The 19,126-nt window shown below is 41.2% G+C and overlaps 1 protein-coding gene across 3 annotated transcripts in view; it reads right to left on the reverse strand.

The window, feature by feature from the left end:
- Positions 1–3,066: 3,066 nt before the first annotated feature.
- Positions 3,067–19,126, reverse strand: part of LOC121084465 (cytochrome P450 7B1) — a 126,376-nt gene continuing 110,316 nt past the window's right edge. For all 3 annotated transcript variants that reach the window (XM_040585909.1, XM_040585911.1, XM_040585910.1), the window contains exons 3-6: positions 18,368–18,964; positions 17,700–17,906; positions 11,412–11,590; positions 3,067–7,407 (exon numbers count right to left, since the gene is read on the reverse strand). In XM_040585909.1, the coding sequence (XP_040441843.1) occupies positions 7,111–7,407; positions 11,412–11,590; positions 17,700–17,906; positions 18,368–18,964 (1,280 nt within the window). In that variant the 3' untranslated portion in view covers positions 3,067–7,110. The remainder of the gene's footprint in view (positions 7,408–11,411; positions 11,591–17,699; positions 17,907–18,367; positions 18,965–19,126) is intronic.

Consider the following 19,126-nt stretch of genomic DNA (forward strand, 5'->3'; position numbering starts at 1 on the left):
GTTAAGCCGCTCCTGCCCGCCGCCCCGCTGCCAGCCCGGCCCGGGCAGCAGCGGAGGCGGGAGCCGCTGCCGGCAGCGGGACACGGCGTGGCAGCCCCGGGCCTGGCTCGGGGACCGCAGCAGCCGGGCACGCCGCGGAAGGGGGACCTGCTAAGTGAGCAGGGAGCTGCGGCCAGCCTCAGGTCTCCGTGGTCACTCATCAGCTCGGTGTCAGCCGGCGCCCCCCTCCCTCGGCGTGCGCCCGAGGGGGCTTTCCTCTGGTGTGGCTGGTTCTGCAGCCTCGGGAAGGGTTAAATCCTTCCCCAAGCCCCTAGTTGCCCTTGTCCTCTCGAGCTGATTCCGAGACGTGTAATAAAATACGAAGCAAATTTATGGTCTGTTTCAAGCACTTTATTGCTGTATTTTTAAATTCATATATGCACATACAAGAACTATGATCTGTGAATAATTTGAAATGCTATAGGAAAATGATGCATTTTAGATCAAACATAACCGTTTTCTTACATAATTGTCTCGGATTAAAATAAAAAGAAAGATACATTTCAAACAGAGACAAAGCTGAAAATCTAATGACAGCCATAAACTGCTAGACAGCCATAAATTAACATCTTCATCAAACACTGAAGGGATCAGTGCTTATCTAAATCAACAATTATTTCTTCCGAGAAGTTGCAGAACAGATTGCCCGTCTAATACTATTTTTAAATCCTCATAATTTAGGATTAGGGGCGAACAATCGCCTTTCCGGAGTAAACCTCCTCTCCACCAGCCGAAGTCCTCCAAACTCACCTAACACCCAGCCCGGTCCCCTAAGAACCTCCTCGGGACTCCTGTCCCCTCTTCCCCCTCCAGCATCCCTGGAAGCACGGGTTGCTTGTGGGATGGGGCGGCAGGAGTCTCTCCTCACCCCTCCCCTCCCCACCCCTTCCCACTTGATTTTTGTAGGGGGTCGGGGGAGCTGGGAGCGCAAGCCGGCGCCGGGAGCCCGGCGGGCTGCGGGAAGCGCGCAGGGAGGCGGGCGGCCCCCCCCCGCCGCGGGACGGGACACGGTGGGGCGGCATCCCGGCTCGCGGCCATCCCGCAGCGGCGGCGGACCCCGTGCCTCCATCCATCCCTGCATCCATCCCTGCACCCGTCCCGAGCACAACTCGTGCCCGTCCGCTTTCCAGGTTCAGCGCTTTAGCGACGCGGCACTTGCCTCAGCTGCAGCTACCTGCCATGCCGATTTCGCGAGAGGCTGCTGCAAAGATTTCATTTTTAGAAGGCAACTGAAAAATACGCGGAGAAGATAGCCGATTCGCTGGCTCACGAGATGGAAATCAGACGGGGAAAGACTTGCTGCCTGTAGGAGGTTAGCGACTAAACTATTTGGAAGAAAGAGGTAGTTGGAAAGATGAACTGATAGGAAAGAAGTCACTGTCAAAAGTCATCACGGAGTGTTTACTTACTGTCTTTTACCCTGCCTGTAGCCAGAACCCAGACTTTATTCAACTTTGCTGTACTTATAGCTGCTGGCTGGGGGGAAACACACACACCCAAACCAACACATCAGTGTCAAAATCGGTTTAACAAAATCTTGCAAGATAGAATCCTGCAAGGCTCTGAGCAGGAACAGCTGAAGCTTAGGCTTCTTTTGATTATTTATTTTGGTGTAAATAGTTTTGAAGACAAGCACATTCCTGCTATTACAAATGATGTATTCACACAGCCTCAGTACCCACGATCCCAGGCAAGCCTGACACATAGGATAGGCTGCGCAAACACCGTACTGGCTTATACGAGGATAAAGATGCCACTACAGTTTAATTATTTGCTTTCAAGTGCAAGTGGAACATTTTCTATTTTGTATGTGCTTCTATATATGCAGTAACCATTCCTTCATACTTACTACTATTTATAAACATAGATATTAACTTAAGGATCACAATACTTTCCTCAGGGTAGTTTTAAGGGGTGTTTTTGTAATGAGATCATTTTTCTGCTATGTTGTGGGTATCGGGACACAACTAGCCCGGGTACATAGGCTCGTTTAAGTAATAGGTAGGAAAACACTTTCTATGGTCTGCCAGTTAAAATAGCTCTATTCATATGGATTAAGCATATGTTATGCATAAATTAATGTCTTGAATAATTTTAAAACACAATATAATATAAGTAACACCAAGAAAGCACTTAATGTCAAACCAAGTATTTAGATAAAATACATTGTTAGGTCTTAATAATCCGCCCCCCCCCTCACCCCCTGCTCCCAATTATCTTTCAGACCATCACGGAAAGCTCACTCAGATATGCGCCCTTCAAGAAATCTCAAACAATGCCACTTTTTATTTATAAACTTCAGTAACTTCTAATATAATCTGGAGTTAAAGCAATTGCACAGTTACAAACACATTTATCAAAACCAGAAAAATGCTGCAGGTCTACCTTCTCTAGGACATATCTTCCACAGCCCTCGCAGACATACCTGACAAGCATTTCTGCATGAAAGAATGAAGAAACACTGATGTCTTTAGGGTACAATCTTCATATTAAATATCTACTTGAAGAACTCGGTAGCTACAGTGATACCTAGAAAAGTCAAGTTGTGCTTTGCTGGCACAGTGCTGTATATTGTAACAATTTTCCTTCATTTCCCCTTTTAAAATGAATGATCTGAGAGGACAGAATATTTTACACTAGGTAGTACATCTTGTACTACACAGAGGTTTGCAAAAGGAAAAGCCTAGGAGCTGTATTTGGGAATCAGTGGTGAACTGCAGATCTTTACATTAATTTTGAACGATGTCCTAACAATGTCAGAAGTACCCTTTTTTTCCCCTCATCTGATAAGAACTGGCTTAAGTTTGATGGGGGGTAAACCAAGACTTGATAATTTCCTAAATACAAAGGAGCCGCTCCATGCCAGTGCTGAATTAGAGGCTTTTTCTTCCTTACAGAAATACCTTTCAAGATCAAGGAACAGAAAAATGTGGTATGCTGAATGATTAATTGTAAAAATTAAAGCAATAGCTGAGAATCTGCGAGAGAAGTGTAAATGTAAGCTGGAAAAAATACCATAGACAGTCATTCAATATTAAAATAGATATATTCATTTTTATTGTGTCCTTGAAATACAAAATTCACTTAAGATGTTAGATTACTAAAATAATGAAGTTTCAATTTTCTTGCTCAGAAAATCACAATATACCTTATTTGATCTAAAAGTCCTAATGATGGATATTAACTATTAAAGGAGAACCTAACCATTGCTCAGCTGTATACGAAATGTCAGTTTGCACAATTAAGAGCAATTCACAATCTTTTGAATGTCAGAAAGTTCAGTAACAATGAAATAGAAGATCATTTATAATTCTATAAGAGAAATTCACGGACCAGTAGTTATTCATAAAAATAGCAATGCCAAAAATAGTGACATGCAACTGGCTTAAAAGCATAAACTAAAGAACAACTCTTACACGGTTTTACATTAGCACATTAGGACACATTGGCAGAGATGTGAAAGTCTAATTTGCAAACAGGTACACACAGACTTTTAAATAATGTAAGAGTTTAAAGTTAACAGCATCTTATAGCTGTACTGAGTGCCAGCAAGAAAATGGAGAACATACAATCTGTAAATTAAAATAAGAATAACAGAAAAATCACATTTTAGCTTTCACATGGGTTCATGATGAATTCACTTTTCTTCTCAGGTGCTATAAAGGGCCATACTGACTCAATAAACCTATTTATATGAGAAAAAAAGGAGATTTTTTCCTTTTTTTTAAATAGCAGAAGAGATTACCAAAATGGTCACAGACAGCGACAACTTACAGTCGGAGGCTGGTACTGACCGGCTGAGTCACATCTCACTCTGATCAGTGACCACACCATTTCACTAGAGGAACAAGCAGACAAATTCAAGGGGCACATGTGTGCTCCTCCTGGCTGACCCTGTGCCTGCCGGGTCCGTGAGTGAGACAAGCAGGCCTGGCAGACCTCCCTGCTGAGGTGGAGAGGAGGAATGAGGAAGCACAAGGTCCGACTGCCTCTCACCACTCACTCCTGCAGCACCACCAGCACCTGAATGCTTGCAAACAGCACTGCAAATGTTTCTGCTCAGATGATTTTGGCATCTTTGTGCCCTGGTGACAGACACCAAGAGCTGGTCGCTCCTGGATTCTGTGGCAGAGGAGGTCAGCAAAAACCTTATTGTGCCCTATGTCATGAAACATGCTTTCCTCAGCACAGCACGTTCTGGCCAGCTTGGCTCCAGCTGGGGCCTCCAGGGATGGTGCACCCTCACCCCGTTGTGCTGCTATGGCTTACTGACCTGGAGCACCTACACTGTGGGCCTTCCACTCCCTGCTTGACAGAGACCGAGTCACTCCCGGTCAGATCAGCTGCTGACTTTTAATAAGTCACCTCCTCAGCTGCAGAGCATGTGGACTAGAAGGGCTTAACATTTCCTCTGCCCTGCTCTAGCTCTCGTGACTTTACGTGGGGGTGAGGCTTACCTCCTCTGAGCTGGGGTGTGCTAGGGTAGTGATGCATTGCTTACCAGCAAAACTAATCTACAATGAGCATGGGTTACCAGGGACACAGTTCCAGGAAAAACTGGGCAGGCCCTGCTTTACATTTGATTATTTTGGTCCCTGAGCAAAAAGAGCAACTAACTTTTACCCCAGCAAACTGCTGGCCTCTTGCATGGTGCAAGGGGTGCTCTCCAACCCCGATGCAAGGCCTCCAGGTGCCTTCACAGAGGTTTCCTGCAACTCCTAGAAGAGATTCTGACCCGTGTCTTTTTTTTTTTTTTTAAATAGAAGCATGCCCTCCAGATTTAATTCACTATTTTGGAGACAATCTAGCTCTTCTTTTAATTTCAGAATAGATACTACACAAACTGATCAGCAATTAATCTGAAATTACTAATGATTTGCATGTACTTTTGGCACAGTCCTATTATGTCCTACCAATTTATGCAGCAGCCTGTAATATTACAATTCAAAATCCTAAAAATAAATATAGTTATAAAAAAACCCTCCTCTGTTTAAAACAAATACCTACTGTTATTTTTGCAGTTGCTTCAGGTTTGTTTCAAAGTTGGATGCCAAAGAAAGATCTATCATAACTGTGGCATAAGAAATTTTACAGCTTACATTTAAGCAATAATGGAATACAGTCAACAGTGTAATGATAGCAACATTTCCTCTCTCAATAAACCAGGCTCTAATGTCCAAACTGGATTGTGAGCTATGGCTGAGTTTAGAATAGCTCCTACAGAGTAACTACAGGAGTGAGTAACTTCAGTACAAGAATCTCTCCATAAAAACAAATTTTATTCTGAGTCACAAAGCAATAATCAGCTTTTGCTGTTGATTAAATGTTGAAGCAAAGTTAAAGCATTTAATCAACTGCACAGCCCATTTAATGTAGGTGTACTCTAACGCTGTAGACATTATTGATATTATATATTAAGAGAAAATGTTTAATACATCTCACAAACCCACAATTTTCTCCTTGGAGGATTTGGAATGTGGCTATGCCAATCTCTGAAAGCCTTTCTACTGAGGCTTATTTAGGGTATGTGCTTTACATGAATAACTAAACAGGGTTCTACATGAATATCAATAAATAATTCTAATCCTTAGTATGTATGTAGCAGGTTCCATTCATAGACCATCAAGTGCTTTAGAGATGAGCAAAATTCCTGATATTAAAAGACACATGCTGGGATATCCCAGAGAGATGTTTTCTGGGAACACAAGGCAAGGCCCACAGACATGGCTACTCTCCCATCACAATTATCCTCTTGGCAACTTCAGACTGGACAGCCATGAAAATCCTCATCAGTTTCTGAAGCGACGGCTGGGAAGAGAGACAGGGTCTAAAAATCTCAAATTCTATGCACTAGGAAATTAATTTCTGAAACAAGAGCTGATCACTCAGTGAAGCAGGCTGGGCAGCCAGTATACAGATAAACTTCTGTGGCTGGCTAGGCTTTTCACTTGCTCAGATTTTGGCCCCAGGGAAAAACTTATTTTCCAATTTGTAAATGGACAAGTCTGTTTCCAAGCACAGGTCACACTACCCTGCCTAGGCATAACTTAGGCACAGTAAAACACTATTAAAGAAGCCCTCTTCTTTTGCCTTTTTGGAGAAATGAATAAGCACAGGAAATGGTCAAAAAAACCACACAGACGTGTTACCAGGAAAGCAGTGAGACAACAGAAGGTAATTTTTGAGACGATAGAATCATTTCAAACAGGCTCATATATTTTCTCCCTGAAGAATATACTTTTTTGGCTCAAAAGCCAAAACAGATAATTTAGGCTCGATCCAGAGCCTATTAAAATCAACAGAACCTCCCTTCTGACTTTAAATGACTGCAGGAAAATATCACAGATCTTAATTTCTTTGCACTGCATTGAAAAAAAGAAAAAGAAAAAAAAGAAGAAAAGCAAAGCATTCACCCTCAGTACATAAAACAGAAGTCAGAAATGTGTTGGCAGTAAGACATTCTTGCAAATCATCTCCCATCACCCTGCACAGCTTCCATCACATCTCCCAAATAAGGGCTAAGACACTCAAGACCATGAAGGGAACACAGTGAATAAAAAGTTAGAATAATAATTACTAAAAATTCTTTCACCCCCCTAGAATAAAGTTCCCCCTTTCCTGCTGTTATGTTTATATGAGCAGATGCAGAGATGCCTTCAGATGGTGGGTGTATGGGACCTCCCAATCTAACAAGGGGGAACCCTTGTGACAGAGAGGTGCTGAGCCCATTTCCCACATAAATGGCTTGGATTCAGCTTGATGTCACCCTCATTGCAAATCCTACTCAACTCCTGGCCAAGAGTATGGGGGTCCACCTTGTAGGGACGTTGGGCTACTTACGTGGCCAAACTCTTGTCATCTCACCTCACTACTCACAACTCAGGCAGGACAAATCGAGGTGGCATATCGCTGCATCTGATATCTACCTCCAACCCAAGGGCTTTTCTCCTTCGAAACAAAAAGGAGGGAGGTAAAAGCAGAGAGGGAAAAGTAAATGTTTCCAAAAATACAAAGCTGAGTGATGAAACAAGAGAAAACATGGAGATTAGTAGAAGGCATATAGGCAGCCGCTCACTTTCTTAAGGACCTTAGCTTGTAACGAAAGGCAATATCAACGTCTGGCAGGAGGATACCAAGGCCCATACGACTGTTATCAAGTCTGACAGCTTTGTTTTCCACTAGTTCTACATCAAAACGAGCCAATAGCAAGAAAATAAACATTTTCATCTCATTCATTGCGAGGAACCTCCCTGGACACATGCTGATCCCAGAGCCAAAGGGCATTAGGAAATACTTCAGTTTCCTTCCTGCCTTGTAGAATGTGGTTTTCTTCTTGCCATTCTCTATGTATCGATCGAACTTGTACTCCTGAAAATAAAAGAGAGCAAGCGTGATATCTAAGAAGGCAGTTACATGATTTGCTTTGTTTGCACAACAGTAACACTTCTGAAACCCAGTAAATAAGATAAAGAGGAAGACAAGGAGCTGACAGCTTCTCCTTTTTAGTTGGTTCCCTCGAGTTTCATTAACTCACATTATCTCCTCTGCAAAGAATGCTCCTTAAATCCACTTACTTAGCTTAGCCCTTTTATATGAAGCTCCTTCAACTTCCACATCTCATCCACTGAGTGTCTGGCCTATATTGATTGTAATTAGATTTTGACCGCTTTGTAGCAGGGACAATGAACCTTAGTGGAAGGACAATTTTCTTGTAGAGCATCATACGCATTCAGTGTGGTATATACATCATGAATAAGGATAATCTGCCAAATTCTGCAAATGCCTATGAATAAATGAATGCACTGCACCGATCTTGCTCTTGCAAGCTAGAGCAAAATCCATCCTTCTTTTGCACCCAGTGGTGCAGATTATTCAAAAACCAGACCTGATGCTTTGCAGTTCCTTTTCCCTTCAGTTAGAGATGGTTGCTGCTCAATTTGCTACATCTTACCTTTGAATGTTTTGCTTTGGAAGCTGTGTGCAAAGCAGGACAACCACCAGTCACTGACCATTAGAAAGAGGATGCTTTCAAGTAAGGCTTGAGGTTGCACTTGTAACCTACATTCTGTAAATTGAACATCTTTCTGACTATTTTCCAGTAGCAGGATCCCTGTTTAGAGATAATTCATGTTTTTGAATGGAGGAGATCTGGCATCCTTACTCAGTCAACGGCAAATTAACCACTTACAAAATCCTCCTGCATGCTTTGAATAAAAATGACAGACACTTCTTGCTTATGGTCACTCATTAGCATTTGTCCTGCTTTGCATACATCTGCTATAGCAGCAGCCATTTGGAGCTGGCTGGGAACAAGTCAGTCAGACAGAAACCAACCTCAACTGATTAAAAAAACCCACACCACAATGAAAAATACACTGATACTGATCTGCCCATTAGATTAAAGGCTCTGAAAACCATGTACTGCAGGTCTTGCTGTCAAGTAAAAACAAGTGTCAGGGGAGGTGGTCTATGAGAAAGGGAACAAGTAAAAGGTGCTCTGGGGGGGATGTAACTTCGGTTGCTGAAGAATGGAAGCTTGTTTCTCTAAATGGCAGAGGCCTGAATTTTCCACAAAGATAAAAGTGATTATATGTATGTTTCAATGGACAAGTAATTCTTTTCAGTCTCTTTGAACATCCCAGCAAAAAAGAAGCATACCTTTTTTTTTTTTTTTTTTTTTTTTTTTTACCGTGGTAAGTTATTGCTTCATTTGAAGCACAGTAACAAATGAAAGCCCAGAATACCACTTCTTCCTTAAAGAAGATTCACTTTTATATCCTGCTGCTCCAAAAAAGCACTGCTAAGTATGAACTGTAATAGCTTAAAAAACCAACCCAACCCAACCCAGAGCTCTTCACTTTGTTGGAACATTTCCACAAGGTGGACTCCTGGCGTCTGGAGCAATTAAGAACTGTGGTATTGAACATAAGACATACTGGGTTAAACCTTATGCTTTCTTTGTCATTTTAAGAGCCATCTGAGACTTGTAATTGCTTTTAACAAAAAATAAATTGGTGTCTAAGAAATTGGGAAAGCAGAAAACAAGTGTGAGACAGGAATGGCGCCAGTGACAGTGACATCAAAGGCAGGCTTGTGCTGCAAAAGCCCCTTGGGTTGGATAGCGTTTCCTTAAAAGCTAGTTCAGTGGCTAAATAAACACTAATTTTTGACAATCAAGGAACTTTCAGCCATGCACAAGGCCTCCTTGGAAGAAACGGGGTGGCTGATGGCCAGGAAAAGTGAAAACACTGAGCAACAACAGGTGATGAAGTTCTGCATGGACAACCTGCTAAGAGTATTATGAAAACTGAGCAATCTCCTGTGATTGATATAAGTCTCTCCCTGTTACGTCTTGTATTCAGCTTTGTTTGGGAAGCCACTATGTAGGGTTTCCTGATGTTTCACTCTATGGGATTTACAGAGTTTATTTACTGAGCTCTATAACTAGCTGAATTAGGTTTTAGGGGTTCACTTACCCACTTTGCAGAAAATGGACTCATTTATTTAGAGTTTGATGAGTGGTGGAAGAGGTCAACAATACATACACTACACTTATACAATATGGTGCCAAAGCAGAAGATAGTTTGAACTTAAATTTATGTATCCAGGAGAAAAGCATTGCTACAAAATTATCTCGTCAAGCTGCCTGTTTTCCTAGGAAAGTTTTCCCTAAATACTTGACAAGCTCAAGACTGCACCTTTCAAAAAAATTCATTTTCCATCTCTATCTGATCCTCAGTAGTTATTGTTGAAAGCACACTGCATATTTTAAGAACCAAACAGAACAGTGATTTCCCCACTTTTCGAGAGGGCCCATGTGCTGAAATCAATGTACTGCAATGTGTGGATTGCTCATTCACTATCAAAAGGATAAAATATATGAACTAAAGCTGTACTGTGAAAGCTGAGCAGAGCTGATACTAAGCAGATATATTCAAGCAATGGAAATATGGTAATATATTCCGGCAATTATTGGATAAGGGAGGGGATCAGTTTCCACGCTGATGCTTTTGGTCTAGGACCTAAACAACAGATGGACTTTTGACAAATCAATAAACGTTCTCCAAAATAAAGTGTTAAGAATAAAATGAGAAAAATCTTATTTGTTAGTTGTTACTTTTTAAGGATAGAAATACTAATCAACTATTTGCCAATATATGGATTATTTTTTAAAACCCTAATTTTCTCAGTGGGCTTTGTCTCCAGTTTTGTGTGATGACAGCCAGCAGAGCCCTCCTGGATGTCATTTCCATTTGCACGGGTCCAGTGTTCATCCCAGTGACTATATCTTACTCCTGCTAACTATGACACGCTCCACACCTCCTCTCACTGAGGCTGGTGGAGTTCCCGCACATTGAGATGCTGTCCCACACCAACAAGGCACTTGAATCTAATCTTTCCACTGCAGTCTCATATTCTTACACTCCTGAGAGAGCCTCAGGGAGCAATGCCTCTAATGTGAGTTTTCTATAAACATGTACAAAAATCCAGTTCCCTTCTTCTTTGGCTCAAATGCCAAGGATGGAAATCAGCATGGCTGAGAGACAGACATTTGCTTAGGAAAATGGGGACGAGGAATGGATCGAGTGCTTGCCTCGCAGGCAGCAGAGACATTTAACAGCCTCAGCATGCACCCTCACTCTTCCTCTGTGGCATCCCGGGCTGGGGACAGTAATCCAGGGGAGCAACCTAGCCAAGATGAGGACTATTCAATTTGCATGCAGGTGGTGAACTTCTGAAGCTGTATTAAGGCTGAGGCAGGGTGGATTAATTTCGAGTCTTTGATATTCATTAACTCAAGCGTCAGAGAAAAATACAAGGAGATGACACAATTACCCTCCGAGCTTCACTGCAGAGCAACAGCTTTACAGTCTCGAGTTCACAACACTCTACTAATTGATCAAGAAGGGGTGAATCCCTACGAAGGGAGGTGAAAAAGCATAAGGCTCAAGTAAGACACTGCTATTATAGGACTTCAGAGAGTCAATGATGCTTTGCGGGCACTTAGCTAAATGGCCCACATTATTTGCTATTTAAACCACCTTCTATTATTCAGCCCTCCTTGGGTATCAAATGATCCACTGCCAAACAAAACCCACATTTAGCCTAAAGTTTATGGTAGTCAATGTGCAATTGTCAATTCCTTTGAAAGCAGTGCAGTCAGTCTCATCACCATATTTCTCTCTTCAGGCCATGAATCCTTTGACCTGTAGGGCCCTAGAAAATACATTTGAAAGTAGGGAGATTTGTTCCACAAGAAGGAACAGCAGTAAAAAAAAAAACAAAACAAAAAAAACAACCCACAGATCACAAAAGGCTTGGCTGCTCTGATGTGCCTGGAGTAGGATGAGTAGCACCAGCTGAATGTTTACCTTAGGATCTTCATAGACCTCAGGGTCCATGTGCAAAATCTGCGGGTAAAGGGCTATCCAGTCTCCTTTCCTCAAACCGACTTCTTGATTCCCTTCAAGCTTGAGAACAAAATCCTCCTGGCTGATGCGAATGTTCATGGAGGATGAGCACATTCGTAAACTCTCGTTTAAGGCACTCTCTGCGATTAAACAAAAGTGGAGGGGGGGGAAGTGTCAGAAATATGGGAGATGACTGGAAGTTATACATGGCTACAGCTGCTGAATCTCGACAGGTTTAGTAGGGCAGGCTAAAGGAAAAAAAAAGGAAAAAAAAAATCACAAACCAAAGCAAACATAAAGCAGAGACCAGGAGGAGGCAATAAACAATCCCGCAGGGCAGGGGGGCAGCCATGATGCTGAACCTCCCGATGTGATTCTCACTGATGGTGCTGAGAAATTTTGCTGGCTTGTAGGCAGCACTGAGTTTTGGGTGGAAAGACATTATTCAGGCATCATGTTGAAAACAATGCAATCAAAAGACATGAATACATTAAACATTTACATGTATTTTGGAGGTCGCAAGCAAATACCAGCAAAAGCATCCATGGAGCTGTTTAGCTTGCCTTTTGAAAGCTGTTGGATGTTATGGCAGGACTGACTATACGTTGGAAAAATAATTTTTCTTGTTAACTCCATAATCATTCTGAGGATTTAAAAATTTATTTATTTTCTTTTCAGTGACCCACGCTGCCAAATGACAGTGTCTGTTATGGTCAGAGTGAATGAAAGCAATTCATTATTTTCCTGGTAATTTTAAGAGAGAAAGACACTTTTAATTGGCCAAGAGAAAACAAACCATAGTCCTTTCAGGCTTAGGAAAAGGAAGATTTCTGTCTCCACCACCACATCCTGGAAGGCTCCAGAAGCTGAATGTCCTTGCTTTCCCAGTGGCCTTCACCTTTTGCTCCTAGCACGACAGATTTTATGGCTAATTTCCGGCAATTTATCCTGGCAGTTTGAGGAGGAATTCCTTTGGGAATAATATGCATAATTTGCATAAATCATTCTGATAGCATGTATATCAGCATGTAGCTCCTGTCTAGGGCTGCATCTCTCACTTTGTAATCAAAACTGACTATTTTTCCACCAGCATGTATGGGCACTGTTATATGTGACTTGCTTCCTTCTAATCATCAGTGTGAAAAATAGCCTAAAATAGGGTTTCATTTGCACATAATAATCCATTTGTGTCTGCATCTATGTTCTGTGATATCAAATAAGCCTTCTGTAAGTGTTCACCAAGGCACTGTAATTGCTGCACCCAAAAGGTTAGTTTATTAGAGACAGTAGCTACCCAGTGTGGATGCCTCTGAAAAAAAATAATAACAAATGCTCTTTCACTAAAAATTAAATCTGGTGCAGCATGCATAGCAAATAAAGCGGCCCTGGATGCTTTCTTGCAGGAGGTTTTTCCTTAAGCATGCATTTGTCTAAAGAAATGAGGCTGCGGTCAGCTTTGTGTGGTCAGCGCTGTGATTCAATGTGACGTACAGTGAGTCTGTGCATATTCTTTTGGACTGCCTTCGTTACTATAATCAGGCAGAGTCAAATCGGCTTGTTGGTGACGAAGCCAGAAAAGAACCCTGGTTCCAGAAGATGGCCTCTACTGCAGATAGCCACAAGGCACCTGACACGATAGATTTCAGCTGGCAGCGCTCTGGCAACAAAACTTTACGCGGTACAAAGAAAGGGTCCAGCCTCTGCTCCCAGACTGTCCTCAACCCGCAGAAAATGAAGCTGGTAACTCCACACCGGTCCACCATTTGGAAACAGTGGTGACATATGTAGCGACAGCAGAAATGAAATGAGGAAGAGGGAAGGAGGGGGGGGGAAAAATTATTAAAGCACTGCTGCAAAATAGCAGGTTTACGTTTTACCGCCCAAGCGATGCAGTCACATCCTATCGGTGGACATCCTCCCAGAAAGCGTGGCAGTCCCTGCCCGCTGCCGGATCCCAAATGACAATTGGGCAGCATATCTTATACAGAAGTTAATCACAATAATGGAGCACAAAGTGTGGCTTAGCGGTCAGATCGTAAATGACAAATCTGTTTTACCTTCCAGTACCAGTTATGTGTGGAAGGCGAGCTTGGCTCTTGCTCTGAGCGATCATGCCGATAATCATTAGATGACAAAAGTAATGAGTCACATTATGATCAACAAAGGAGAATGGAGCTTATGTGGCTTTGCAGGCTCACATTAAAAAAATAGACAGTCAGCTTTCCACAAATGCTGGAGCTATACATTGAGAGGAATGACAACTGCACAATAAAACTGCAGCCTTTACTTGCAGTTGTCATAGTTCAGCAGACACCAGCCATCGCCGCTGACAGACCAGCTGGGTAGCTTGGGAGGCCTTCCATTCTGCACCGTGAGGTACAGTAAATTATCCAGCACGGTAGAGCAACATCTGTTTCTGTGCTTGTGCCGAACAAACAAGGCAATTTAAAGCATACCAAGGGATAACCAAGCAGCAAATGAACATGACCCTCATTTTTTTCCCCCCTTCTTACACACATGAGATGCTAAACTTCACTGTGCGAGTGCTACATAAAGAAGCCAGGCTGTTGTTTGATAAGGTGTTGTCAGAGAGATTTTACATATTTTCTAGAGGGGGTTGGGGGTGGGGGGGAGAGAGATATATCTCATAGTATTGTTATTCTTAGAATCCTCCCACTTCTCTCTTCGTTTCTCTTATACTAAAGCTAGCACTCAGCTACCAATTCATTCTAGATATTTTTTTAAAAACTGTTTCAATATACTTATAAATATTCAGTCTTTAAACCCTAATTTGCTATACTTAGTTCACATGCCTTCAAGCATTTGTCTTCCAATTTCCACTGAATAAATGCGTACTAATGAGAAATAGAGCAAGCTGCTGAGGCAAAGCTGGGTGACTTGAGACTGGCCTGCCACCAGCTTGTGATAGGCAGGCAAATTGAGTTAAAATGAAAAGTCTTGTCAGCTGAAATACAACATGGTAGCCAAACAGCAAGCTGTCAATCATCCAGCCAAAACAAGGGACTGCAGGTAATAAAAGGTCATTGCGAATCATAAGTGCATTTGGCTTTCGTAGGCAAGTTAATTTTAATTAAACATGATCTCTATCTGTAAATGTTTTATAAAACTTATTGTGCATAATGGATTGTTAATTTTACACTAACACATAGCAGGTAATAGGGTACTATAATTATTAGAGTGTATTGTAGGAAAATAGCTATAGAGTATGCAAATATTTGGGGGGGGGGGTCATTTACCCACAGGCATCACGGTGTGCCAACACAAACGATAATCCGAAACAAGTACATTTGCATCTTACTAAGAACTAAATGGTTCTGCCCAGCCCATTCCAGGAAAATATATTCATTTTTCTCAATCCAACCAATGATTTCATAGCTTAGCGTTTGTGTTATGACTACGCACTCTGTCTTAGCTGTTTTTGGGTTCCTACCCTTTCTTGTGTATGAAACAATTTTTCAAGCTGTGCTCTTTTCGCAGGAAATATCTGGGATTCAGCTATGACCTGGGGCAAGAATACTTCACCATATAAATGAATGGACTAATATTAAACAAACGAACTGACTAAACATGCCTAGCATTAAACATGCACTAAGTATATCTCTGCTTTACCCTTCGCATTTCCATTATAACCATAAAAACCAACAGACCATTCTCATGTGTCGTTTACCATATTAGAACTCTGTTGTGAGCCGTAAGGACTATTAATATATGTTACTCTGTGCACACAAATATGTGCATTTGTGTTTTGGGAAAAGTCTTACATAGACAAAACCAAGTGTGCTGCCCCAGAAATGTCATGAGAAAAAATAATCAGGGCCAAAATTTGCTAGTTTTGCTGTAGGTTGAAATTTTGGGTGGGTTTTTTTCATTTTTTTAATTAAAAAATAACATACCTGTGCTTTGAATTTAGAAGTCAATCAGGCCATGTTGTGCTCTAGACCATGTATCTGACCATGACAACAACATTGCTTGCAGAGAAAGGCTTTTTAGCAATTCTTGCTTGTTCTCCATAGCATGAGGAGTCCAAAAAAAGGCTCTTGTTATAGTAGGCCAAAAAGAGGACGAAGAATCAGAGCGCTTAAAACAGGAGAATGAGATGACAAGGTGATGAACATACAAGAATCCCACCTTGTCTGCCTTACTCAAGAGCAGGGACACAAATCTTGATTTCCTATGCTCTGGGTTGGCACAGGGGAGTGGGAAGAGGAAAAGCTCTGTCTCAGAGGTTGGGGTCAGTGAGCTGCAAGGGCGAAGGCAGTACTGGCCCCCAGCCTTCCCGCAACATGCGGATTTTTGGTGCACAAGCAATGCAAACTGGGACCTTTGTCCCTCCTACACATTTATTAACAAAACATCCCTTTCCCCTTTCAATGAAGCGTGACTTTAATTCTCTTATGCTACAGATTTTTTTTCTGTATTATTATTTTATAGGACAGTATCCGGCCCTTTATGACTTAAGGGCCAGGAAGAACTGAAATCTAGGTTCTGTTCATATCACATTACGTTTAACTTGATTATAAAATTTAACAAAAGCTTTACAAGAATATTATGAAACAAGATGTGGCACATTCCTCTCAACACATAAATTGAACCAAGGTTCTTCAAGATTTTAAGGAGCAGCAAAAGAATGACACAATTAATTTTCTAAACTGTTCATACCATTTTGCACCAGATGGTTTTAGTGAAGTATGTATTTTTATTTTCCTATTCCTACACTTCTGGGGTACCTTTTTTTGTGTGTCCTTATTTTTCTTTGCCATTATCATCTCAGTCTCCAAATACAAAATAAACGCTCTCTTGATCTTCTTGATGCTTTGTAGCTTTCCTCTTCTCTTATTTTTTGGTGGATGCTAACTTTGATGTGATGTAGTTTTACTGTGTTCCTTAAAAGTACATTACTTACTTAGAATGCTGTGTTATTCTTCAGAAGTGTCCCTGTCACTCAATACCTCCCTTATTTCAAAAGCCCTCTCCATCAGTTAAGAGAGAAATCTGCACCAAAACAGCCATGACTCCAGATGAAACCAACTGACTAGACTCACACTATATAAGATTAACATTAATGCTCTAACAAAAGGTAACTGGATCAAACTCAATTTTATATTTGTACTATAAAAAACAAATAAAATTTGAAGACAGATTCCTGAGACATGCGACATTGGATGGTCCTGGAGAATGGCAGCTATTGCTTAGATCCAAACCGTGCACAGATACTGCACTGCTCTACCACCCTCTCTTGACACAGCTTCATTTAAGAGTGGGACATCAGTTCAGGCCATGACCTACCAAGACACACAGACACGAGCTACCAAAATCTATAGATTACGAGCTCAGCTTTAACAAGGGACTGTTTCTGATGTTTAAAAAGAGAGGAATATTGAACCTCTCAGCATTTATTCAGCAGTTGCCTACCCTACTAACACTACGTATGGAGCCTTTCAGATGCTTCAAGGTTAGGTTCCTACCTGCTACACCCCCTCTCCTCCCTTGGGCTAACTTTAGCATTTATCTTGCCAGCGCCTGTACACTAGCAAATGAAATGAAACCATCAGCTGATGCTCTGAAAGCCTATCCAGCTCCTGGATCAAACAAATTCCAGTACAGGCAAGGGTCTTCCTTTGAACCCCTGATCCAGAACTGGAATATCTGTATCTCCCTCAAAGCTCTCTATTTTGAATCAAGGTACTTTTCTTCAATACTGAAAACACCATTTCTGCTCTGCAAAGCTTTACCTTCTCGTATTTTGATTGGAAGCATTCGCTCAACTGAAGCCCGCTTTAGAAGTCTTTTTGTTTTGTTAAGGAGACAGAAAGAAAGAAACTGCTTGTGAAAAAAATTACATTTGCAGTTTAAATACATTATCCTGCTTTAATTTCAGAAAAGGGTCTTTCTTGGCAGTACCATATAGAAGTATTTGAAATGCATTAACACTTCGGCAGATGCTCAGAATCAAACAACTTAATAGGCATCAACTTTTTTTCAAATAATTGCAAAGCTTTGATTTAGCCTTTTGCATACCTTGCATAGTTAATTACCTAGGCTTTAGTGTTTACATGCAATGAGAGTATCTACAGCTATAAACTACATAATTTATAATTGATGTAAATGGGTGTTATTATGTCAATTAGGCAGCTGTGTCCTCCACCTTCTCAGTAAACAGAAATGAGTGATAAAGTGAGTTTGCTGGGAGAGCCCTTCTTTTCTTCCTAACAGATAAAAATAAATTACCTAGGTAGACCAGGTTGTCCAATTGTTCTCTGGTGAGGTGGATGTTATACGTGGGCCCTCTCTTTTGACCTGTTGAGTGCAGCAAATGGTCAATCTCGTCACGCACTGCTGCAAGAGCTTTTGGGTGCCGCAGAAGATAATACATGGCCCAGAATGTAGCTGGAATCGTGTTTCCCACAGAGGCCCACAGGAAGGCAAAATGATGTGCTGGGAGAAAATAAGTGAAAAGGAAGATTAATAGCGTTTATTACACTGATTAGATTTGCAGTGTGCTAATTAAAAGATGTTAGGACACAGACCCAGCCAAGGATCAGTGAATGCTAATGAGGACCAATAGGCTTCTGAAGTCTAATTTTCTGCTTAATGAGAATAGTTTGAAATGTAATGTCGGGGGGGGTGTGTGCGTGTGGGGTGGGGGGAATAAGGGGAGGAAATGCAGCTCAGTTATAATCTTTCTCATTATCACCATTAAGTATCTTGTTTTACCACCTCAGCACAAAAAAAAAAAATCAATTATCATAGAGGGTTGTTTCAGAGTAAAACATTTTATCATTAGCCAATTAGAAAGAACATAAAAAAATTTCAAGGTCGCCATTTTGCCTTTTTATTTCAAAGGTCTATAGTAAATTATTTTATTTTAGACAAGCAATCATTCATAAGTTTCCTACCTGCTTTGTCATAATCTCCAAGCAGCTCATATTTCTCAAATATATCTTGTCTGGCTTGGACCACTTTTGACCCTCCCAGCCATTTTGTCATGTTCTGAAGTAAAAAATGATGTATAAGCTCCTTCCGAACCTTCTTGGTAGCTCCTAGCAACTCAATTGGTATGTTTGCAGCTAAATAGGGAAAGCTGGCATCAAACTTGATAAATTTGTCTCTGATTTCACTAATAACTTTGTGGCCATCTGCAGCAGGAACTCTTCCATATAGTGTTATAAAACTGGCTTCAAACATTACAGAGCAGCAGAATTTGTACATTTTTTCTGTTTCCCAATCTGTTGCTTGTGAGCATTTCCATTCAAATATATCCTGGAGATTTTTCATCATGTGGTCAGAAATGATATCCAAAGGCTTGCCTTGTAGATACTGGTAGATTCTGTGCAGGTTTTCCTTGAGATCGGGGAATTTTCCTTTTGACAAAGCTGGGTAGTCAAAAGTTTTGGAAGCCATTTTATCAGCGAATTCATGAAATTCAAGTTGCTTGCTATTTCGGATGACATAGACATACTGAAATGGGTCCATGATAAAAGTAATATATCTACCTGAATAGAAGAAAAGAAAAAAATATAGACATGAACTTTAATAATCTGGTGACACTTTCAGAAGTAATGACTGAAAATAAGCCATTGCCTGGAAAAAAAGCATCCATAAAAATCCCAAAGAAATTTGCAAAGCAATAAAAAAATAAAGAAAAAAGAAAAAAT

Source organism: Falco naumanni, chromosome 3, assembly GCF_017639655.2.
Source record: "Falco naumanni isolate bFalNau1 chromosome 3, bFalNau1.pat, whole genome shotgun sequence".
Lineage (NCBI taxonomy): Eukaryota > Metazoa > Chordata > Aves > Falconiformes > Falconidae > Falco > Falco naumanni.